Source organism: Lagopus muta, chromosome 17 (genome assembly GCF_023343835.1).
Source record: "Lagopus muta isolate bLagMut1 chromosome 17, bLagMut1 primary, whole genome shotgun sequence".
NCBI lineage: Eukaryota > Metazoa > Chordata > Aves > Galliformes > Phasianidae > Lagopus > Lagopus muta.
This window is the reverse complement of record NC_064449.1, coordinates 980,849-1,006,352: the sequence shown is the minus strand read 5'-3', so window position 1 is coordinate 1,006,352 and position 25,504 is coordinate 980,849. Positions and strand designations below refer to the sequence as shown.

At 39.6% G+C, this 25,504-nt stretch overlaps 1 protein-coding gene across 2 annotated transcripts in view; it reads left to right on the top strand.

Moving 5' to 3' along the window:
- MED13L (mediator complex subunit 13L) overlaps window positions 1-25,504 on the top strand; it is a 180,347-nt gene that overhangs the window by 141,134 nt on the left and 13,709 nt on the right. For both annotated transcript variants that reach the window (XM_048964560.1, XM_048964561.1), the window contains 14 exons: window positions 839-944; window positions 1,290-1,414; window positions 2,410-2,509; window positions 5,134-5,354; window positions 8,291-8,493; window positions 10,575-11,521; window positions 11,984-12,163; window positions 13,508-13,731; window positions 14,602-14,794; window positions 16,483-16,927; window positions 18,518-18,737; window positions 20,593-20,781; window positions 23,358-23,581; window positions 24,057-24,199. In XM_048964560.1, the coding sequence (XP_048820517.1) occupies window positions 839-944; window positions 1,290-1,414; window positions 2,410-2,509; window positions 5,134-5,354; window positions 8,291-8,493; window positions 10,575-11,521; window positions 11,984-12,163; window positions 13,508-13,731; window positions 14,602-14,794; window positions 16,483-16,927; window positions 18,518-18,737; window positions 20,593-20,781; window positions 23,358-23,581; window positions 24,057-24,199 (3,520 nt within the window). The remainder of the gene's footprint in view (window positions 1-838; window positions 945-1,289; window positions 1,415-2,409; window positions 2,510-5,133; window positions 5,355-8,290; window positions 8,494-10,574; window positions 11,522-11,983; window positions 12,164-13,507; window positions 13,732-14,601; window positions 14,795-16,482; window positions 16,928-18,517; window positions 18,738-20,592; window positions 20,782-23,357; window positions 23,582-24,056; window positions 24,200-25,504) is intronic.

The following is a 25,504-nucleotide window of genomic DNA, read 5'->3' as shown; positions in this document are numbered from 1 at the left end:
AAACTTAAAGGAGTTATGCATTTCTTTCCTGTACAGGTGCACAGGAAAGAAAGTTCATTTAAGTATGGTATTTTTGAACCTCTGTTTGGCTGCCATCCCTCTGAACCTTTTTCTGTATGAAAACTGCTGCTGCAGGGAGCACATTCTCTTTGTATATATTCAGCTTGACCAGCGGTGTGTTCCAGCAAGAAGTAAAATAATTCAAGCCTTATATTCACTTGTAGAGACAAAAAGACTTGCTGGGCATTTTTCTTACTTTCTTCAGCTTGACATATAACCTCGCTGCAAAGCTTAGATCTCTTCAGCCCAAATCCATCTTTCTTCCCTTGCCCAAAATTAGTTTAGCTTTTTACTTTGTGATGGGGATGTGGTTTGAATGTTTCCTTAGAGGTCATCTTCCAAAACAATTTGATCACCATTCACTGTCCATCACTTGCCCCATAAAGATGGTATTTCTTACATATCTTATCCATTACGGAGCTGTTTCATTCTCAGGCTATGCACTCATTTGTACTTGTAGGTAGTGACCATGCTTAACATTGTAGATGTATTGTCTAGAGAAATTGAGGTGGCTAAATGTCTGTACAGCCTGTTGAAGTTAACTGCTGTGTATGGAGTCCTTTGTACATCACAATCAATACTACATCGTGTTTTTCCTGGCATGCAGATAAACAGCAGACCAATGTGTTCTCTTCCCTCTTAAAACATTCTGTGCTTCATAAAATATTGAATCGAGAGCTCTGGGTTTAGCTTGACATAGGAAAACCAATAGTGCAACATTTCCTCTTACATAGATTAAATTAACGTCCATTAAAAAAATCTGTGCATTTTTGTATAGTCAGAAGATGGAATTGGAACCAAGGAAATCCCCACAACAGGTCATTCTACACCAGTTCCTGATGGAAAAGATGCCATGTCTATTTTCAGTTCTGCTCCTAAGGCTGGTGAGTAAAAGCACTCTGTAAAGCAAAAATACTCAAGGGTACACCATTAAATTTCAAAGGAAAAGATCATACACTGAACACTTTTACGAACGGCTTCTGATATGGAGTTTGATTCCACCTGTCCTTTTTATAACAATATAATAATTTTTAGAATAATAAGGCTCAACAATAGCTACATTTGTAGCTATTCCCAATTGACTCTTTGTCACTGCTTAAAACTTGCTGCCAGGCTATTTGTAGGCTACGTCGTAGAAAAGGGTCGTCAGTGATTCTTGATTCTTTCTTTAGAGTGAGATTTAAAATTTGCTCCTGTTTTTCACTGATTATTTCCTCTCTTCCTGATAGATACCCGGCAAGACAATGCTGCGGGCCGAGTAGGCTCTGGTAGCCTCACACAGGTGACAGATCTTGCACCATCACTCCATGATCTGGATAACATCTTTGATAATTCAGATGAAGATGAGCTTGGTGTAAGTCTTTGTTTGATTGAGCGTTCTGCAGACTTAAATCCTGACAAAAGGAAAAATAAAAAGGCAGAAGGATGCTGCAATCGTAGCATGGAGCAATTGCCCCTAATAGATAGGACAAACTGTTTCCAGGCAGGCAAGCTTGTTTTGTTTTGTTTTGTTTTTTAGTAAGGAAGAATTGAAAGCAAGGGGAGGAGTCCTTTAAGGAGATTCTATAAGGAAGATAAATGGTTGTATACAGTTTGGGAATATTAGAAGATCTCTTAGGTAACACCAAAGCTTGTCTCATCTGATGGTTTTTCAGTCACTTGGGGAACCAGTACACTCTGAGGAAAATGCAGCTAACTTGCTGTCATAGTCATGCAGAGACAAGCTGTAAGATTGCTTCCTGAGGTAAAGCAGTGCAGTTGCCTCTTAACTGTATTAAATCTAATTTAGTGTCTTCAATTTTTGTCAGTATTTTCTGTTTCTTAGAGCTATGGAAAAGATCCTAGTTTCATTATCCGATGATTTGTTCTTTTACCTTGTTTGAGAATGTGCCCAAATCAAAATAAATTCAGCTCTATGCAAGTAACTCTGGGAAGCATGTTCCTTTCTATGCCTGTAAGCAGCTTATGCTTTGCAAAGAGGAAGAAAATCAGCAGATACAAAAGGAAATCAGGAAATATAGAGGGAAAAGCAGATTTACATCAATTACCAGAAGAAAGTAATCAGGATTCTTTGTAAGCTTAATCTAATATAGGCATAATGTTACAAAGCAGGATCCTAAATGGACTGATAGTAGATAACATGGCTTAAATCTCTAACGTCTGGTTCTTGGCAGTACTTTCCAAGTACACCAGTTTATTTACATTTCTTCCTGTTCTGTGGTTTCACAGAAACTGCACTTAAGCTGTTTTTTGTTAAATCTCATTCAGAGTGTTTTCAGTTTCTAATAGCTTTTGATTTCTACTATTTCGTATGGTTTTTAGTATGGTATGTAATTGTTCTGCCTTTAGGCTGTATCACCAGCTCTTCGGTCATCAAAAATGCCTGCGGTGGGATCTGAGGAGCGCCCAGTGGGGAAGGATGGTAGAACAGCAGTACCTTACCCACCAAGTAAGTAGCAGCAACTGATTTCCACTTTTTTGACAGTTAAAATCTTCTGGTTAGCTACCGAGCTGCCTTTTTTGTAGAAGGTTTGCAGTGTCACTTACTCACAACTCAAAGCCAGTGTGCTTATTTTGTTCTGTGATTGCTAGATGCTAACAGTAAAATAGGGTAGGAGTATTTTAATGGAAACACTGGGTGGTGATATAGACATACATTTTTAATGTGCCTACAGAGATTTGAGATGCTCTGCTTCCGACAATGTGGTCTTATAATACAATCACAGAAGGGAGCTGTTAAAAATCTTCATTTAGAAACTGCCCTTGTATTCTCAAACCAATGTTTAATCTCATTTGTTCATTCATACCAGTACCTCATCTTTTAGTGTAAATCATTCCTTAAACAGTTATTCAGAATGTAAGGTATGGGATGCATTTGATGTAGAATGAATTCAGGCTAAAATCACCTTCAGGATTTAATTTAGGTGTGGAGGAACCTAGAGTACAGTAGAAGTACTGGCTTCTAACTGAGGACACATTGTAAACCTCTTGGGGATGTTAATGGTAGAAATGGTGCTTGTGCAGGTGTTACATATGTAGCACAAACCAGGGTAAGTGCAGGGAATGCAGAAATAGAACTGTATACTGAAATATATTATGCAGATTAAAACAATAGGACTCTTTTGTAAGGACTGTGCCAACAGGTTTTGAAAATTATAGCTTTTACTCTCTTGAGATGTATGGGTTTTCTTGCATTATTTACGTAGTAGCATTTCTCCTGAGATTTTTGTATGTATAAGTGTTTGCATGTGTGGGAAGAGGAAGATGAGAATTTCAGTGTGATACCAGCCAGTCAGATAATGAATTACGGATTGCTTAGCAGCGAGAAGGAAGAATGCTTGATTATTGTGTCCTCTACAAGCAGAAATCAAATCTCCCTGCAAATCATTCTTTAATGCTTTCTCATTAACTTTATCTGGTAATGAGGACAAATTGAGGGGAAAAAAAAAATAACAGTGTGAAGAAGATGAGTCAGAGTTTTATGCACCCATAAAAGCTGTGCTGATTTACTCAAATGTACAAGTCTGGAGTACACAGAGATTGGATTTTGACAGGTTTAGTTGATCCATAGCTTTTTAAAATATGCAAATCTTTTTCAAGCATGACACATGAAAATGAATAATGAGAGTTAGCCTGTTGCTGTCGGGTTTGGGAATTTTCTGTAATTAAACTTTTTTATGACTCTGCACTGCAGAATTTTGCTAACTGGGGCTCAAATATGAGCGAAACATATACTGTAGAGCTGCATGAAATAAGTCAAATAGATACACTCCACTTCTGTTCTGTAGCCCTCCCCCCTGACACCAGCTGTCCAGGCACAGCAGTATCTGCAGGGAAATGAAATGCGTTATACACCATAATAAAGTCCTACTGACTACATTGTGTTCTAACCCTTTTTCCTGTCCCATTTCTCTGCTTCCTGAAGCACACTTCTCTTTGAGAAGCAGAGGCAACACTTCATCCAAGTGGCATCCTGAAGATTATACTTCGTACTAGCATTGGGTGGAAAATGTTTTTTTCCATTCCACTGAAGCTGTTTTCAACATTTACTAATCCTTTATCAGGACAACACTAAGTTGTTTTCAAGTCTTCATTCACAGTAAGACTGAGAAAGAAAAAAGGAACCGAGTACGAACAAGCCATTGCCAATTAATTTACTCTGCTGCTCCAGGCTGTGGAACAGTTGGGTTCAGCATTCACTGCTGTTTCCATCAAAACTCTATTTCTGGGGGCACTTCACCCATTCAAACTGTTCCATATTGTCTGAAGAATTAAATAGGAGGCTGGCTGTCTCATCTCTTTGCACAAAAGAACAAAATTAAGATTTTTTGGTTCTGTTAAGAGCGGAGACAGGACATCTGGTTGTAGCATCCTACAAAAACACAGTTTGCTCTTTGTGTATGTACTCATATACTCTATCTAATTTTAATTTCATTACTTTATTTGTTATTTCCAGTTAGTTTTTGAGACTATGTTTCGCTGGTTTTGATTTCCACAATTGACTATTTTCCAGTCCGAAACGTTTGTATTAGCAACAGTAGCCTATCTTTTTTGTCAGGAGTTTTGTTGCTATGGACCAAATGAGACTGCAGTGACTGTATGTCAGTGGAAAAACACAGCTAAGTGCATGCTTATTCTAAAAGGCACTGCTTTGAGATTCAGTGTCAGCCCTAAAGGGAGAAGAAACTATTCTGTCTCCTTAGTAGCAGTTCTTAGGATGAACTTTCCATTCACATCACTTAATCTTTTCTGCTAAAAATATATGTATATATATTTGTGGGTTTTTTTTAAAAAAAAACCTGTATGTTTAAAGTTGTGTGTCTACCAATTTGCTGTTTCTGCTGAACATCAAGTTTATAAAGCAACCCTAGGAATTTTTGGAATGCATCCCTAGGAATTAACTTCTAAGCCTAGAGTTATACAGGTGTCAGAACTGTACTGAGTCTGTAGAGTCTTTACTAGGTTTTAACCCACAGAACAAGAGCTAGTAGTGAGTAACCCCTTCTGTTTTATTGGGCTTTCTTGAGAATTGGTATTGTAATGATTAACGATGCATTTTTTCATCCTATTTAGCTGTGGCAGATCTCCAAAGGATGTTCCCAACACCACCTTCTTTAGAACAACACCCTGCCTTCTCCCCAGTAATGAGTTATAAAGATGGAATAAGTTCAGAGACAGTAACCACCTTGGGAATGATGGAAAGTCCCATGGTCAGCATGGTTCCAACACAGCTTGCTGAGTTCAAAATGGAGGTGGAAGATGGATTAGGTAGCCCTAAACCTGAAGAAATTAAGGTAACATACCACACATAGGGTGTTTTCATAATCTCACCCTCATATGTTCAGATTTTTATAAAGAAATCACCTGTAGTGTGCCTAGCAGGCTACTTTAACAAGTGGGAATTAGAGCCATATAAAGTTTGTATTGGTCTTTAGTTGGAAAAAAACCCAAAAACTTCTCTAGTAAAAGAGCTTGTAATTGTTTCTCTGATTTTAACTGTAGGTACTTTTCTGTTCATATAATAGGTGTAATTTTAAGTCTGTAATGCTTTTGGGTGCTCTCAGGAAACAAACAGTATTGTATGTGAAATGAGCCCTATGCCTAACAGAAAGAGTGCACTTATTTGAAAAACATGGTACTTGTGACTACATAGCTTTTAAATGGTTTGTTTCTTCAGATAATTTTTCTGTATCTTTTATGTATAGCCACTCCTTGCTGCCAGTCTCTGGGGATGCAGCTGGGATAAAATCATGCATGTAGAAAGGCTGCCTTTTTCTCTCTGAAATGTTGCCTTTTTTGGTTAGGGTTGAAAATCACTGAGAAAGCCCAGGGGTTGAACTTGCTCTGTTTCTTCTTCAGCTGATGTTACTTCACAAGTTTTAAGGCCAGATGGGACCATTCTTATCTGACTTTCTGTATAACACAGGTCAGGTAATGTCACATAGTTACTCCTCTATTGAGTCCTATAGTATATCTGAGTAAAGAAGTATTTTTAAATGGGGACTCTGCTGTGGGGTACTAGTACTCACCTCCCCTGCTTTACATATCCAGATGTATCCATTTTTCCATAGCATCACATGAAAAGACTTAACATAAGCACCTGGTCTACATTGATTTGTATTTCATTGTTCCATCCTTAGCGCAGGTCATCAGGTAGGTTAAAATCATTCTGCCTGATTGTGTGCATTCTGCATTTCTTAACTTCTTTGGCCAATTTTTTATCAGAAGTTATCTTTATCATATTTCCATGCATACAGGCTGAGAGTTTTTTAATTTAGAAGTGTGCTTTTCCTTGTTCTGCGCCAGTGCAAGCTTGTTTGTTCACAGATATTCAATAGGGAGATACACACAAGAACTGTCTTCCTGGTATTCCCTAACCTTTGATTTTAAAACTTGATTCCTCTCCTTCAGACCCAGCCAGTCCCAAATCTCCTTCTCTTTCTGCAGCCATTTCTTTCCTCAGCAGCAGCTCCCCCTGAGTGCTGGCAGTAGCTGAGGACTTGCTTTAGTTATTGGCACTGCTGAGTAAGGTATACACACACAGAGCTTGTAGTTGCATGGACTAGAAGTGGCTATAAACTCAAAGTGAGAACACTGAAACAAAATCTTGCCTAAGTGTATATGATTTAGTCAGCTGTGAATGAGAAATTTTTCTTGCATGGCACCTCTGGCATAACTTTGACTGACTGAAAGTAAAGCACAGGTGAACCACAGGGTGACTTTCTGCATTCAGGTATGTCCTTGTTTGGAAGTAAGATTGCTGTATTCGAGGATTATTTCTACGTATAGAAACAAATTGTGACCAGTCAGAAGTGTGAGAAAGTTAGTTGTAGTGTCCCCCTTGTGAAGACAGCCAGCCACCTGGAAAGTCTGCTTTGTTACTGCAAGACCTCTTCTTCTTCCTGTCCTGACTTGATAACTTGAAGGCATGATGAGAAAAAGCTTGTTCCTAAAGGCTTTGCTGTTGTCCACTATCTTTGTGTAGTTCGGATGTCTACAGATTTGTATACAATTATAGAAGTTTAAAGTTTATGGCAGGGTTTGTAACAGACCTTGCTTTGTTTTATTCTGTTTTCCAAACAAACTACTTTCTAAAACTAGAATAATTTGGCCCTGGATTTAAAATCTGTATTGTGACTTGGACAGCTGAAAGCTTGTGAGTGGGAACAGATTTTAGGGTGTCATTGCTGTTGGAAGTGCTTCAGTCTCCCTCACAAAGTTTTAGGAGTATTGAACTATACATTTTATTTCTGCCTGATAACATCTCCAACAAGCACAGTTTACTCTGCTTTTAAGTGTGTCACACCTGCTCATATACACCAGTGGGGGAAACAAGCACCTAAACCCATTGCTGATCATTTTGAGAACATGTAAGTAGATTTCTTCTGCTGAGTATTCAGCAGCTGGAGATAGTAATCCACACATTTCTCATCTCTCAACGCTGTACAAGGTGTAAGGGAAAAATGGAAATATCTAATGAGATGTTAAATGCTGCAATTCTGAGAGACTGCTGTTACTTCAATAATTATTTTTACTTTGCAGTAGTGCGTCAAAAGGACTAGTTCTTTTCTTCTGAAGGAAACATGGCATAGCTTTAGAAATTCTGGCTCAAGTTCTTGTCATCATTGTCTGCAAACAAGCATAACAGTCACTGGAAGTCCAGCTTGACTGAACTTCATTTATATTCATACTTAATATAATGTTTAGTTGATTATTTCTGACCAATACTAGGAGTGGTGCTAGTGTAAAGAGTGCACTGTTACTGGTTGGATTATCTTAATTCCCCATGTGGGGGTTGTTCCAAGAGGCTGACTTAAAGGCTGACTTAAAGTTTTCTTCACAATGTGACTCAACCTCTCCACTGTGAGTGTGGAAATCTTGAAAAGATCAACCTCTTAAGTGCATAAAGTACATGCCTTAAGTTAGATAATGTGAATATTTCAGTGCCTTTCAAATGTATCTCATCCTTAATGAGTGTAGTCCAACTGGGAAATGTGCTGGCGTTAGTTAAAGCCATACAGTATCTTAGTGTACCAAGGAGCCTCAGCTGAGTTTCCTTGAAGGATCAGCTCTTGAATGTTTCGTAGAATGAATAAATATACTTAATGATGGGGAAAAATGCAATTATAGAGGGTTCAAACGGTACAGCAAGTTTAAGGAAAAATAGTTGTGTAAACGTAAAGTTCAACCTTACCGTGGTGTTGTAAACAATGTCACTTGGATGTTACAGGATTTTTCGTATGTGCACAAAGTTCCATCATTTCAACCTTTTGTGGGCTCCTCTGTATTTGCTCCACTGAAGATACTGCCAAGTCAGTGCCTCTTACCTCTGAAGATACCAGATGCCTGCGTTTTCAGGCCTTCTTGGGCTGTTCCTCCTAAAATTGAACAACTTCCTTTGCCACCAGCCACTTTCATTAGAGATGGCTACAAGTAAGTACTGTGTTGTTGGGACTTACAGAGTTTGTCATCCCCACACTTCAAATAGTTTGTTATTGAAATCTCTTGAGTATATTAATGAGTATTTAGCTAAGCACCAGAACCATAAAACAGCCTGCAGTTGCATTTTAAACCTTTCAAATCTGTTATTCTTTCAGATCAAAGAATTGTGATTGTGTGAACATTTGAATTAAGAACATTTTCTGGAAATTGTTAGGACAGCATATGTTCAGTGCACTCTTACAAATGAACAAGAATTAACTGCAATTTCTGGGACAGGAAAATACTGTAATGCAGTGTAAAGCTAGGAAATAAAATGATCAGATGCAGTTCATCTTCCTCTTTCTAAATACCAAAAGACAAGATACCACATCTTTCCAGAGTGCTATGACCTATAAGCAGTCACTGTTATTTAACATAAAAGCTTGTGTTCCTTACTCAGTTCTCAGAAATTAGTAATGTTTGTGGAAGAAATTATTTGCTGGAGATCTTCAAAGCTATGAAGGATTTCCACTGTTAGGTTTATAAAATCTTTTAAAAGGCATGCTGTGGTACAAAGGTCTCCTTGCTTGCACTGCGCTGCTTTCTAGAGGAAGTAGCCTGTGTCTTTAAATCAGTCTATAAATCTTTAAATCAGTCTTTCTCCAGCTCCAAAGGATCCTTCAGTGTTCTCAAAAGAATTGCAAAAAAGAAATTGTAAAGTCTTGGTAGTGCCTGGGGAGCAATCTAATTCTCAGGGTTTTTTCGTAATAGTGACTGATTCACCAGCCTGAGCAAGTTATTAATTTCAGGTATTTGTTGAGGGAAAAAAACCTTTCGTTTTCAATAAATCCAATTAGAGCGAAAATTTTTACTGCAGGCTTCCAACAGAGTGGTGATTGCCAATCAAGGTTTCTAGGTCATCTTTTTTTGTTAGTCTGAGGCATGCAGTATACTTCAGATTCAGAGCTCCTTCAAACCTTTGTTCATTTTTTTTTTTCCTCTTGCTTGGAGTTGGACATGCACCAGTTCAAGGTAATGAAATGATCTAAGAAATCTGGTCTTTACTGTTTTCCTTTTCAAGTTGCTAATGACATGAGAACATTACAGTGGTACTCCTTTTAAATAACTCATAAAATACCACTGAAAACAGACGTGAAAGATCTGTTTTCATTCTTCTATCAAGAGACATACTGCATCCTTAGATTTTTTCCTTGCCCTAATATGTAACGAAGATGTTACAAGAAAAATGAACAAATTGTTAGGAACTTGGGAAGAGCTAAGTGAAGATTTTTGTACTGATTGGCTCAGTGTTACCTGTTAGTTGATATAAAGAATCACTGCAGAGAGAAGGTGAATGTCAGGGGAATATACAAACTGTGCTTTGGTCACTTAAGTTTGGCAGCAAATGACAAAAGTAATAAAAATCATGGATGATAAGAGGTAACCCGAAAACACGATTCTTAGCTTTACTGGATTGAAGGTTTGTAATGGAATGTGTCATTTTGTGCTGTAGACTGTGTAGTTCTGAATGGGCATTTGTATCTGTAGTACCTGAAATGCTGTTATCAGTTACATACTAGGCAATACCTTATATAAATGCCACATGCTGCATTACTTCTGAAAACTATTTCAAAAATAAGGTAACATTTCCATTACTCTGAAATACTTCCTTAATTTCCACTGCTGTACATCTTTTTACATATAATTGTGCTTAAAACAATAACAAAAAGTATTATTTTTTCTCTTTTTCCCTAGAAGAATAAATGAATATCCTGGAAACTTAGTAATTTATCTACAGGTTCTATTAAAGAGCATTTGAGTTTTATCCCATGAGAATAATCTTTAAGAGGGTTAAGTGCCTGAGGTGATCCCATTTTATCATACTGATAAGAAACAGGCGAGGATTACAGTTTTAGTTGAAAGAGACATGAAAAGTTATGAGCACAACATCTGACAGTGTTCCGTTCCTGCAGTTACGGTGAATCCTTCGGGTTTTCATCGACTTTCTGTATGTAAAAATAAGTTTTGATGAAATCAGTCTTCACAACCAACCAGATTGTTGCGTATGACTGTTTTTCTTGTATTCCTTGTAGCAATGTGCCTAGTGTTGGGAGTCTGGCTGACCAAGACTATCTTCAGATGAACACTCCTCAGATGAACACACCAGTGACGCTCAATAGCACTGCTCCGGCCAGCAACAGTGGAGCAGGAGTTCTGCCATCACCAGCAACTCCCCGCTTCTCTGTCCCTACCCCACGCACTCCCAGGACCCCAAGGACTCCCAGAGGTGGGGGGACTGCGAGCGGTCAAGGATCTGTAAAATATGACAGCACAGATCAAGGTTCGCCTGCTTCTACCCCTTCTACAACACGACCACTCAATTCTGTGGAACCAGCCACTGTTCAGCCCATCCCAGAAGCCCACAGCCTCTACGTGACGTTGATTCTTTCAGACTCCGTGCTGAACATCTTCAAAGATCGTAACTTTGATAGTTGTTGTATATGCGCCTGCAACATGAATATTAAAGGGGCAGATGTCGGGTTATACATCCCAGATTCATCTAATGAGGATCAGTACCGTTGCACCTGTGGCTTTAGTGCTATTATGAACCGTAAACTAGGCTACAACTCTGGGCTCTTCATTGAGGATGAGTTGGATATTTTTGGCAAGACCTCGGACATTGGCCAAGCCGCAGAGAGACGACTGATGATATGTCAAAGTAATTTGATCTCTCAGATGGGAGAGGGAGCTAGAAGGACCCAGGAACCTCCAATGAGCCTCCTTCTCCTCCTCCAGAATCAGCACACGCAGCCTTTCACATCTCTGAGCTGCTTGGATTACATGTCCTCCAATAATCGTCAGACGCTCCCATGTATGAACTGGAGTTATGACAGACTGCAGGCAGACAGTAACGATTCCTGGATAGAATGCTTCAATGCCCTTGAGCAAGGCAGGCAGTATGTTGATAACCCCACTGGTGGGAAAGTGGATGAAGCCCTAGTAAGAAGTGCCACTGTGCATTCTTGGCCTCACAGCAATGGTATGGATCCAACAGATTTCTTTGAACTTTAGAAGTGTGTTTGACAATAGGGATTTAACTTTTTGTGGGAAACAAAGTGGGAAAACATTCTAGAATCAAAGTAGGTTTTTGAAAGCTTTACAAATGACTTAGAAAACCACAGTGGTCCACTTGTCCTTAGCATTTAGAGACAGTGATCTAAATCTCAGAACTTGCATCAGTTCACAAAGCTAAAGTGGAGACAGCCAGTGTTAACTAACATTGAAAGGTATGTGAAAAGGACTGTTAGGACAGCTTTATTTCCATAATGGCTTCATAAAGCACCACATTAAATTCCATTAAGCTAATTAGAGTTATTCAGCTTTTATGGGCACTGTGAAGAGCAGTACAAAGGAACAATAAATGGAAAAAAAATGCTGTCACCTCAAAAGGAATCTTTCTGTTCCTTGCTGGAAATGATGGGTGCTCCGTTGTCTTTTGTAGTGTTGGACATCAGCATGCTCTCCTCCCAGGATGTGGTGCGTATGCTGCTGTCACTGCAGCCCTTTCTCCAGGATGCCATCCAGAAGAAGCGAACAGGAAGGACCTGGGAGAACATCCAGCACGTGCAGGGACCACTCACATGGCAGCAGTTCCACAAGATGGCGGGACGAGGAACCTATGGTATGAATGCTGTGTGATATGCTTAACAGATAAAATGAAAGTATAGTTTTCTAGAAATGGAGGTACACTTTGTTCTGGAAAAAACATTATGAACAGCAGGCTCTTTGGTTAGATTTTAATGGTCTTAAATGCCATCTGCAGCACATTGCTTGAATACTGCAGTGGAGGTTTTGTCCTTCAAGACAATAAACATTTACACTGTGCAGAGCTGCTGGATGAGAGCTGAGTCTGTATTTTGGCTTGCACTGTATATACATAACACAAAGAGAGGAAGCTGTTAAAATTGCACCAGATAATAAAGGAAGAGGAGGTTCCTGAGCCAATGCTCAAACCCTCCAAATACTAAAAATGCATAGTTTCTCCATAGAGGTATGCTCATTCTAAGGTTTCCTGTTTACTAAGGTATGGCAGTTTCCAAGTTGTAATCCATACTTCTCAAAAATAGGCATTACAAAATAGGTTTTGTATGTGCATGTTTGGATAACAATGACTGACCTTTAGATGGGCATTTCTTGCAGCTTATTTCAGTTCTGACACAGTCTTGCTTAGGTGTTGTTTTTCCTCTGTTCTGTTGTCTCATGTTCCCTCTGCTAGTGTTTGTTGTATTGCTACTTCCCTTTGAGGCTAGGACAATTTTGTGTAACTGCAGTTCTCGTCTTAAGCTGTTTTGCTTTATGAGAAGTATTTCTAATCTAATGTTTTGTCCAGCATTTGTAAATTTAAGAGTTAGTTAGGATCTGCCAACTATTATCAGAGTACAAAGCTAGAATTGCTATATAGTAAGTAGCAGAGCCTTTGATGCAATTTTTATTGAATGTTGACTTTTTAATAAAGTTGTTTTATAGCAGAAACTATCAGCTTATTTTTGTTTGTTTTTTTTCAATAGTATCTTTTCTCATGAGCAGTGACTGGAGCATAGTATGCTCAACTCAATGGTAGACCTCTGAGCTCTGACAGCAGAGTGCCTCAGTAGGGAGAGGAACAGAAGGCAATTTTTTGAATTAGGATAACTTTGATTACTAATATATGCCCTAGGAATAATTTTTGGCTAACCGTTTTGTTCCGTAGTATTGCACCTCCAGCTGGAGACTGCTCCATAAAATCAGATTTTATTGTATTCGTGTTACTGCTTTTGGTTGAAGAGGCACTGGTGAAGTGTGGTTATGGTTGTGACAAAGTGAAAATTCTTCCAAGTCGGCAATATTAAGACTCAGGAGGGGCATTTAGAGTATGGTATAAAATGTAGCAAGGGATTAGGGATTTCCAGTATTTCATCAGAGAACCCACTGCAGTTAAACCAGTTGTTTTAACATTGTCTTCTCTTTCTCTTTTTTTGTTCCTAAGGCTCCGAGGAATCTCCTGAGCCTCTTCCAATCCCAACTTTACTGGTGGGATACGACAAGGACTTCCTGACAATCTCTCCATTCTCCTTGCCATTCTGGGAGAGGCTGTTGCTCGACCCATACGGGGGCCATCGGGATGTTGCCTATATTGTGGTGTGTCCAGAAAATGAGGCCTTGCTCGATGGAGCCAAAACTTTCTTCAGGGACTTGAGTGCTGTATACGAGGTTGGAAAGAAAAGCTTTGTTGAGTTATTTCTTATTTATGCATCATTTCTGCTTTGCTGAATGTTCCTTGCGAAACATCCTCAGTTGTTGAACAATTATTTGTATACAGATTTGTTTTCTTAGAGGACTTTCTGCACTTTCAGAGTCAAGAATGCCTAATTGAATTATACTGTTAGGATTTTAATTCCATTATGAAAAGGAAATTCAATCTTGTAATACAGCCATGTGCAGTGGTGGTTGGTGTTTCAGTAGTATCAACTGAATGTTTTTGTGTGGCTTGTCTGGATAAGCTAAATCTGCTTAAGACATTCCTCAAATATCATTGAGATGAACAAACTATAAAAAGCTAAAACCACTGTTTCATACAGGGTGCTGGAATATCAGTGCAGCAGGAACTCACTGTATTTAGCAGTAGCTCATTATAATCAGCAGAAGAATATTTTCTATGTAATGTATTAATCTCTTTGCTGGCCTCTTGACCATTGCAGTAAATGGGATGGGGAGCATGGCTTGGGAACATACCTTATTTGATTGAAATTTTCAGAGGGTGCAGTGCCAGTATTGATACCATTGCAACCTAACACACTGAGACCCAATCAAATCTACAGAGTAAGGGATGGGTGAAAGCAGCTGTTTTCTTTTTCTTTGTTTAATCACAGTCGCTGCATACTATTGAATGACAAGATTGCTTTGTAACCTTCCGTTCAACCCTTTGTTGAATTATCTTTGGGTTTTATGGGACATCAGCATAATTATATAGGACATCACCATAAGTGTGCTGGTCATACAGAGCTTAAGCTACAAAGCACTCTGCATAACTCCTTAGGGTGCTCAGCATCCACTGACAAGTATTTCTTCTTTCCTCACCAGATGTGTAGGCTTGGCCAACACAAACCAATCTGCAAAGTGTTACGCGATGGGATTATGCGGGTGGGAAAGACTGTGGCACAAAAGCTGACAGATGAGCTGGTGAGCGAATGGTTTAACCAGCCCTGGGGCACTGAGGAGTGCGACAATCATTCCAGGCTCAAACTTTACGCTCAAGTTTGCCGGCATCACCTAGGTAAGTGTGCCAGCGTGCCAGCAAGGCTCTTCTGGTTGGCTGAAGGTGTTTTAGAGGGTACCTGCAGCTATTGGAAGGGAGTTTCTCTTAAGATATGGATTAAGATCTGCTTAGAAATAGCATATGATCGTGCTGTATCTTCCCTTAATTGCTTCTTGGTTAAATTTGCCTATTCAGAAAGTTGGCTTTTATTTATCAGTCTGGTGGTCATGTTAAAGATTCAAAAGCCAATTATTACTTCTTCTAAGAAGTCAGTTTGGTGTAAGACATTGTGTGTCAAAGATGTTCCATAGCTGACTGAATTGATCTCAGTTATATGCTATTCATATGGGATATATCACTGTAGAGGGATGTGCCTGGTGTCTTCAAACATAAGATTTATTTAAATTAAAGATGAGATCACTAAAACTGCAAAGGAAGAATGAGTTAATGCAGGTGGGAAAAAAAAAAAAAGAGCCTACAGTATCCTTTATAAATGAGATACTTTGAACAGCTTTGTGGGAAGGCATTGTCTCCTCTGGACCACATGTAGGCTTATTTCCTTCCTGAAACATACTGGTACATTCTAAAAGACTAAAAAGGAGGTGTTTTATGGCTACCTGCTCTGGTTGTGCTTTTATAACATATCAAAATTGCTTGTTGGGTGACAGATTGTGGAGTGAAGTAGAAAGAATGTAGAAGTTTGCTGGGTTATCAGAAAACAGGTCCTGGCTGAGCAGTCCCTGGCATCATCTAACGTCTGTATTGCTCCCAGTTTTTGTCTTCTTCCGTTCCACATAGTTCTGCTGAGACAGTGCTGGTTAGCAAGATAGGCAGTGATCACAGAGCACCAGGAACACTTAAACTTGAGCTGAAATGCACAAACCACCTTTTGTTTTAAAAAGCTGGGAATTGTGAATGGTTTTTGGAGCAGCTCTTATTCCCTTCGTTCTGGGAAAGGACTCACTGTGCTTAAGTCTGCTTACTGAGAGCTCTGGTGACCTGGTGTTGGAAAAAGGAAGTTTGTGAAAGCGTACGGAGATGAGAACTGTCTGCTCAGTTCCACAGACTGCTGAATGCCTCATCCCATCCTTTGAGAAAAGTTTGGCAGAGCATGATAGGGCTTGTTTATCTCAAATAATCAAGTTTCTATATCCATTCTGCTTTTAGTTTTAATTTACCACAAAACTGAGAGGGAGAAGTTACTCTTTAACGTAAGAACTCAAGGCTTACATGTAGAAATATATAGTGTGTGCACAGCAGAGTGATCACTCTGATATCTTTTTCTGATGCTCAGGAGCAGAAATAACTATATTAAAATTTATTATTGTAGCTCAAGTAAAAAGGTCTGTTAGATCTTCAGTCTGATGAAAATAACGTGTGATAGATGGCAGAGCCAAACACCAAGTAGGGTGTTATCCTAACGTGGTCAAAGCGGAGGTAATAACATGTCAGTACCAACTTTGATCCACAGAGCTTTGCAAAGTCAGTCCTGTTTCTATGGACATCTGATTCACATCAGTTGAACTGAACTCTGAAGAATGGACTCCAAACTAAATATTTATAATGGAGATTATACTCACTTAGCTTTTGTACATTCTTAGAATACTCTGAAGACATAGAAAAAGTTGTATAACTTTGTGGTTAATCCAGCTCACTTTTATCTAAGACTGTCATTAATCTCCTTTTCTTTTTATATGCCATTTCAGCACCTTACTTAGCCACTCTGCAGCTTGACAGCAGCCTGTTGCTACCACCGAAGTACCAAACCCCAGCGCCAGCAAGCCAGACTCAGACAATATCTGGGAACACTGGACCTGTACCCTCAAACTCAACATGTCTTTCCACTTCTGGGGCGCCACCGACAGGCAGTTCTTTTAACTCCACACCCAATGGTGGGACCACTAGCCTTCCTGCAGGAAGTAGCTCATCCTCTGGATCCTCTGTGCCACAGCTGTCAGCATCTTCTGCAACACCTGGTGTTAACCAGATGAGCGCTACCCCTACCCCAGGGTTTAGTGGGAACATTGGTTCAGGGCAAAACACCAGCACTGGGGGAAATGCAGCAGATCGCTCACAAGGAAGCACGGGTCCTGGGGGAGACACAGAAGCAGGTCAAAACTTATCACAACAGCAACAAGAAGGACAGGAAGGGTAAGTGCTCAAATTGCTCAAAATACAAATAAAACCAATGTTTTCCTGCTTTCATACATCTCATAATCTTTATCTCAGTCCTTGAAAGAGCCTTGGATGTGTGCAGTACTGCTGTCCAGATGTAAATGAAACAGGGCTCTTTTTTATTCATTTCTAGTCATAGCACCATAGAATCTTTAGGGTTGGAAGGGACTTCTAATCCAACTCCCCCGAAGTGAGCAGGGACACCTACAGATCAATCTGGTGCTCAGATCCCTGTCCAGCCTGACCTTGGGTGTCTGCAGGAACGGGGCATGCACCGCCTCTCTGGACAGCCTGTGCCAGCACCTCACCACCCTCACTGTAAAGGGCTTTTTCCTTATACCCAACCTAAATGTACCCTCGTTTCTGATGAGAGAAGTTGGAAAAAATAACTTCCTTTTTTCAATATAAGAAATTAAGCTTGAGTCAGCTACATGAAAATGGCTCTTGTGGTTCTGTTTGAGATGCCCCAGGGTACCCTACCTGGACTGTGTTTGCACTTCAAGAAAAACACAAGGTGTCTTAAGTTCTGTGCCGTATCTGCTAGCTCCATTTCTCTGCTGTCTGGTACTGCAGGATATCTCATGTTGCACCTAACACCTCTTAGATGGGCAACTCTAGCATGCCTATAATATTAACAGAAACAAAATAAGATTCATAGTGTTGTTTTCTTTCCCTGAATATCTTGTATTGCAAGTGCTTTATGCATTGCAAAACCCATCTGAAAGAAGGGTTGTATTCCTGTTACTTGAAAACGAGAGCCTTATTATAGTCATCCATCAAACATAAAAATTAGGAAAATGTTTCTTAACATCTTATGTGACTTCCTGAGTGAACATGTTTTTCATTACTCATGTAATAATGCATATTACTAATAGTTATGATGAATGTTGTGCAGTTCCTGAATCTTAAGTGAAAAGCCCACATCCTGTACTAGTTTGGGTTATTCTTAAGACATCTGTTCACTAGATCTATGCAAAATACCTCTATCAATTGCAGTGGGGTTTCTGACAGAATGAGTCTGAGCTGCTTTTATCACTTACAGATGTTGAGCCTCCCCGTCATGGTTGAGGCATGGAGGAGTATTTTACAAAGTTAAAAACGTTCAGTTGCTCCCTCCATTGCCAAGGGAACCTTTTCTGTAACGAATTAGAGGACTTCAGTCTCCATGAATATTTCTTTGGTACTCAGTTCTCAATGTCTTCTCTCACAAAAGAAAACCCCAAACCAACACCAAAACCGAGGCGAGCACAAACATGAGATAACTCACAGACTTAATACTTAGTCAGCTTTTCCATTTTCCTCAGACCTAAACTACAGTAATTGCATTCAGTGATTTTGTATTAGAATCCATGGTGTCTTTAATGCATCATTTCCAAAGGGCACTTTGAATTAAGTGTCTGTGAGTACAAGTCATCCTTCCTCAATCACTGTTGCTGTTTTCAGTTTTGTTTCTGAACACAAGAATCACTTACTACTCCCCTGCTTCGACCTCACAAGCTTTTACTCCGAAAACAGTACTTAACAACTCTAATTTACCTCTGAATGTAACAACACACATCTCTCTAGTGTTACAGAGAGAGAGAGAATAGGGATTCCCACTGAACCGGAGTCTGCAGACAGCAATGCCTATCCTCCAGCAGTTGTCATCTACATGGTGGATCCGTTTACCTACACCGCAGATGAAGAATCGGCCTCAACCAACTTTTGGCTATTGAGTTTGATGAGATGCTACACAGAAATGCTGGATAACTTGCCTGAGAATATGAGGAATTCTTTCATTCTCCAGGTAATTCTACCTCATTCTGCATCTTCGTATGTGGGAGTCATTCTATCACGGCATTTTTGTTGTTGTACTGAGGGAGACAAAATGCAAGATAATATATAAAATCTCAGAACTGGTTACAAATTACATAGTTAGAAGCACAAAGCTTGTACTTGTTCTGGTGATGAGATTAATTTAAAGCAGCCACTGTATCCTCACAACAAATGTGTTGCGTGGCTCCAGCAATCACGTGCAGTAGATGCTTTCTGAAGAGGGATGTCTGTTATTTAACTTGCAACTTGAGTAGCCATGGCCAAGGGAAAAAAGTCCATTTTCTCCTTTAATTTCTTTGCATGTTAAATTGTTTGCTTTTTATATTCACTCTGAATTATATTGTTTAATCCAAAAGAAGTATGTGCAACCAGACATTTAATGCATAATTTAACTGTAGTATTGTTATTATCTGCTTCTTAAAAATAATTTACCATGTAACTTGGCGTATAATAATAATTACTTACTATGGAATTACTCAAGAATTGAATTTGCGTAGTCAGAAACAGAGCTTGGCCTATTGCCCAGACTGGCTACATTTTGCCATGCCTCTTCTTTCAGGGCTAGAAGTTCAGCCTGAATAACTGCAGAGAAGAGTGGGAAGCTAGAAATTATGAGTGGTGCATGCATGTGTGCTGCATATGCAAGAAGCAGCATGTGAAGAAGTTTTGAATGCCTTTTTCACTTATGCTCAACTTGCCTTAAAAATATTTCATTGTAATTAAAGGATGAATCAGGAGCTTTTGTAGCATCTCAAATTGGGCATAATATTGGGCAAATATTTGTCATTTTTGACTGTTTTGGTTGTTTGGGATGAGGGAAAACTGTCACCAAAACACTCTGTGTGTGGGAATGAACTGAAAATCAGTCACAGTTGCAAGTTGTGGCAGTCTTTTGGCAATTTAATTGATGCAGAGATGAAGATGCTAAAAACATGGATAGCTATTGACACTGCAATAGCTGAAAAAAACCAATAGCCTGCATTCTGCAGTTGTATCTTAGTCTGTGCAGGACAATGCTGAATGGGCTTGCAGACTTCTGAGATGTGCTGTTCATTGTCTGGGCACCTACAGTTTGCTTCCCAAAATATGTGGCGTTTTACAAATCTGAAGTCAAAACAGTAGGCAATTTTTACTAAGGGATGTATTCACCAGCCCAATATTCTCACAGCTGTACGTGGTATGTACTTACATCGCTCCAAAAGTAATGCCTCCTACTTACTTCTATGGAAACTGCAGAAGATACAAAGAGCACAATAATGGTATTTGATACAGCACATTCTCAGCTGCAGAACACTCTTTTTCAACACAGTCACTGCCATTAGCTTTGCATTTTCACCAGCAATGAACAAGAGCTACATGCTGTTTCAAAATTTCTTTCAAAATATACCAAAACAAATTATGTATACGTATGTATGACAATTCACAGTGTTGGAAAAGCCCAGCTACTGAAAAGTTCTCAAACCACAGAAAACCTTGTAATTTAAGTTCTGCTCTCTACAGTAGTAAGAATGATGCTGTAGTGCTGATTCACATATGAACAGCAAACAAATCTTGGTTCTTAGTTAATATTTCCCAACCTTAAAATATATCACTGTAATGAAAACAGCACTTCTGCATGGCAGAATATAGCCAGTGACTGGTGCCATCATTCATGCAAAAAGGTGGCAGCCCTGGTGGGAAACAACTGGCACAATAATGAAAATAGATGAATGCAACAGGCCAAGAATTGTGGACTGATGGATGTGTTAGTCTGGGTGAGGTTGGTATTAATGAACAGCTCTTTGAAGACGTTTAATCGTGTTTCATTGTTTATATGAATTACATAGATTGTGCCTTGCCAGTACATGCTGCAGACAATGAAGGACGAACAGGTTTTCTACATTCAGCACTTGAAGTCTTTGGCATTTTCAGTGTACTGCCAATGCAGGAGGCCATTGCCCACGCAGATTCACATCAAGTCTCTCACAGGCTTTGGGCCAGCTGCCAGCATCGAGATGACCCTCAAAAATCCAGAGGTCAGTATTGGTGTCAAGAGAATAAAAGCTTGCTAATAAAATGTAACCACTTAATAAGAAAAAAGTATTTTTTCAAAGGGAAAAGGTAAGGTGATGCTAAATAGAAATTAGTAAGAAATATCCCAGACTGCTAGCTTTCAAAAAATGTCAAGCTTAAGGTCCTGAATTAAAGTAAGGGGTTGAATTTACACTTTGAGTAAAGAAAGAGAAAACATATGTTCTTTGGGATTCTGAGATAGTTTGTAATTTTTGTCTGTATCAGACCTACAAGAAAGCATTTATGTCTATTGTTTGTATATGTGTGCATATATATGAAATAATTTGCTGTACATAATTATGTATATTTTACTAATTCTCTGAGGTAATGGAGAAATCCCCCTACTTCAGCGGGCTTATCTTTCATCTGCTTTCTTAAACTGTAAATATTCAAGCCCTGTTTGTGGAATATCAGGGATTTCAAAAGGTTAATAACCCATCCTACTTTCTGTGAATGTTTCTCATTCTTCGAAAGATAACGATGACTGATTCATCTAATTTAATGAGCCAGCACAACACTTAAGCACTTACCTTGGGGTCAAGATGTGCTTGTTAGAGTTTAAAAACCTCGTTTCAAAATAATCATAAAACCAAAATATGAGTATGTTTCATTACTGATATCTCCATTGACTGCTTCTGGTTTCATGTCTGAAAGCAGCAGCACCCCAGGCATATCCTCTTTGCACTCTGACCTCATTCTTCCATCAAGGATGGATTTTGCATCCACAGGATGAATTTTGCAGCAAGTTGCAGTGGTCAGACATCAGTGTAGCTGAGTGTAAGGAGAAGAGCAATAAACTTGCAAGACCCCTGCAAGTGTCTCCCTCCATTTAATGAATGCTCCTACACTGTTGCCAAGGTATACTTCTACAAAATGACATAAGCAGAAATGATACCCCACAATGTGTCCAGGAAAGCAGTGTAAACTTTATTTTTATGAGCTGATTACCTTGCACTTTGCATTTTGCATTTCGTATTTAAATTTCTGAAGGTCTCTTCAGGAAAAAAAAAAAAAGAAAAAAGCCAGAGGAATAGGAGGGTAAATGTTTTCATGAGCAGCTGCTTGCATTTAGCATCATTAATGAATGTCTCCTCTCTCCATTTTCCATGTGCTTGCTCTCCATCTGCACTGCAAACTCCAAACTTTGCCTGAAAATTTAGGAAAATACCCTGGCTATTTCTATATAGTTAATTATGTCTTGTCAGGCCCATGGTGTTTTTTCTCCAGAGAGGTGTTATAAAGCAAAGGCAGATTCGGGGCTCAGCATCTGGAAAGCAACTGTGCAGAAGATGACCTGGGGCCAAGTTTATTTAAGTTTGAATATAAGCCAGCAATGTGCCCTTACAGCAAAGCAAGCCAGCAGCACCCCGTTCTGCATTAGCAAGGGTGCTGGCAGCTGAGCCAGGGAGGTGGTTATTCCCCTCTCCTCAGTACTGCTGGGACCACACCTGTAGTACTGGATCTGAAGCCAATCCAGCAAAAGGCCACAGAGATGATGAAAGGACTGGAGCATCTGACATGAGGGGGGCTGAGAAGGCTGAAGTGGCAGCACAAACTGAAATACAGGAAATTCAGTTTAAATAAAAACCCTAACCCTAAAACGCTCAATCATTGCACTGGTGATCCAACACTGCATCAGGTTGCTCAGGCAATTTGCCTGGCCAGAGCCCTGGTAATCTTATCTAATTGTCCCTGCTTTGAGCAGGAGGTCCCTTCTAGTCTAAGCCTTCTATGATTTGGTGGGAAAAAAAGGAAGATTTAGTGATTTACTGCTATCAGGGTCAGTAGGAGAACTGTACGTGGTATTATTTACAATACTAATTTGCTTCCTCTTATCATTAAACATTATGAAATGGCCTTGATTTCTTACAGATTCCTACAGGTTAGTTTTCTGAGGGGCTGCTGGTGGCTTATTTCTCAAAGATAAGCAGTATAATGCATACAGAGGATCTGATTAATTAGCAGGCCAATGTTCAGCTGTATCAAAGACCAAAGTGTTTCTGAAAGGAAACTGTGAGATAAAACAGACAGAATTTCAGACATCATGCCTAACGTTCATGAAAGTACGATATACCTCATGCCCAGATAGAAGGAAATAGTTTGAGCTCTGCCTTTATTGTTTTTAACTCCCTGATACCTCACATCAAATTGCATCCATAGTTCTGCAGTTAGTATGTGAATGGACAAAAGTGAAAAGCTGCCATCAATTTTAGCAAATAATATATAGAAGTACAGGTCTCAGGTCCTCCTTGTCTTGGTGATTGATAGCAGCTTGTGCAAAGGCTGCTTCATTCCATCATTTCCCTATATATAAAAAGAAATCCTTGGATAAGTAAGTTTTGAATTACATCAGTTTTAACTAGCAGGAATGATTTGTCTACATCACCCCTTTTTCCAGAATCTCTTTTGACTATGAATGTCTTCAACCTATACATTGTTTCAAACTCATATTTTTCTGTCCTTGCTGCCAGTCTATGTTGTATACTTCTTGCACGAAATAGTTATATATCTGCTGATTGTTACGTTGACTTTATTGCAGAGGCCCAGCCCAATCCAGCTATACTCACCTCCTTTCATACTGGCACCCATCAAGGACAAACAGACAGAGCTGGGAGAAACGTTTGGAGAGGCCAGTCAGAAATACAACGTGCTTTTTGTTGGCTATTGTTTGTCCCACGATCAGCGCTGGCTTCTGGCATCCTGCACGGATCTTCATGGTGAATTGCTGGAAACCTGCATCGTTAATATTGATTTACCAAACAGGTAGAAACCTTGATTTTTTTGCATTAAATCTAGCTCTGTAGTTATCAAACCTCACCATCATCCCTCACTGCATTTCTTTCTTGCACATCTCATTCTAATTTTATTTCCTGTTGTGATCATGATAATGTTAGCAGTGATCATGTTTAAATTCACATTTTATAGTATAAACTTACAAATCAGAGAGAGAGAAGTTGTTGTTGTATTACACTTGTTTCACAAATGCTACTTACAAATCTTACCTTCAAGAACAACTTGTGTGTTGCTCAGCATACTGACACCTCTCATTACCAATGCAATACCAGTACTGAAAGCAGACAGATTTTCTGCTTCATATGAGGAAGGTAAGGTAGACACTACAGAGCTGCAAGAGCTCCTATAGATGTTAAGCAGTGACATAACTGTGTACAGTAGAAATCTGGATATTATCCTTGATTCTCTGTAACTCGTATTGTTTTTTTTCTCTGTTACTCTACAGGTCAAGGAGGAGCAAGTTGTCTGCACGTAAAATCGGTCTGCAGAAGCTGTGGGAATGGTGTATTGGTATTGTACAGATGACATCACTGCCTTGGAGAGTTGTCATAGGGCGGCTCGGCCGCCTCGGCCATGGGGAGTTAAAAGGTGTGTGATGCCAGCGCTGTCACTGGCAGTGGTCTTGGTTGTTTTGCAAAGCGGGGTGTTTTGCAAAGCGGGAGTTGATCACCAACCTTTAAAGCTGGGAAAATTAGATTGATAATCCAATCCTGGCACTGGATTTTTGTAGTGCTTTTTATAAGCATTTGCTGCAATCTGTTCATGTTTTATACGCTGGGCCTCATGCTACTCTCACACATCTTGTAGATGTTGTGTAGATTAACATAGAATCATAGAATCACAAGGTTAGAAATGACCTGCAAGATCATCTAGTCCAACTGTCCTCCCATCACCATCACTACCACAAGCACTAAACCACATCTCACAGCTCCTCATCCTCTTGAACACTGCCAGGGATGGCGACTTCACCACCTCCTTGTACAGCCATTCCAGCACCTGACCACTCTCTGAGAGAAAAAGTTCTTCCTTGTGTCCAACCTAAACCTCCACTGGTACAACTTGCAGCCATTTCCTCACGTCCTGTTTGTTGCCTGGGAGAAGAGGCCAAACCCTTCCTCATCACAACCTCCCTTCAGGAAGCTGCAACTAACATTTGCAGAGGATATTTCCAACTGGAAGTCAGCACTGGGTTTGGTCGTGTTAGGAATAGATTTCACAGAATCATAGAGTTGCTCAGGTTGGAAAAGATCTTAAAGATCATCGAGTCCAACCACAGCCTAGCAATAGTTGCCCTGTCACAGAAACAGGATTCAGTTGTGATTCTTCACTTTCAAACAGAAATACTTGGAAATGAGGTTAATGAATAAAAAAAAATCTTTTTTTTCTGTGGTATACAAAACTAAGTGATGATGGGCATTAGCCAGCAACAAGTCTCCCTGCAGTCCGCAAAGAGTTCCCAAGATTTAGCATTCCTAACAGCTCAGATGGAACAGCAACCTCTGGAGTGCTTTAGGTTCAGATCCCTTAATGCAGCAAGGGAAGGAAGTGCCTTGCTTCATTTCAGCAGTGATTCCTCTCATTAGTAGATGCATTTGGCAGCTCCTCTTTCTTCTCTAATGACCGTGGCCACTAGTCAGCTCTTGGCTGGTTGGTCAAAAAATGGGGTTCTGAGAAGGTGCTCTGCATCTTCATTTGTCTCCTTATTTCAAACGTGAAGAGAAATTAGGCAGGCAAACACAGACATGAGTGAATGTCCTTTTATCGTGATAAATGAATGTGTTGTGAATTCCTCTACTTAGCTTATTGTAAGAGGTTCTGTATTTCGTAAGACAGGAAAAAAATAGAAAAACAGTGCATAATAAATAACAGTTCAGTCTAAAAGCACAAAGAATT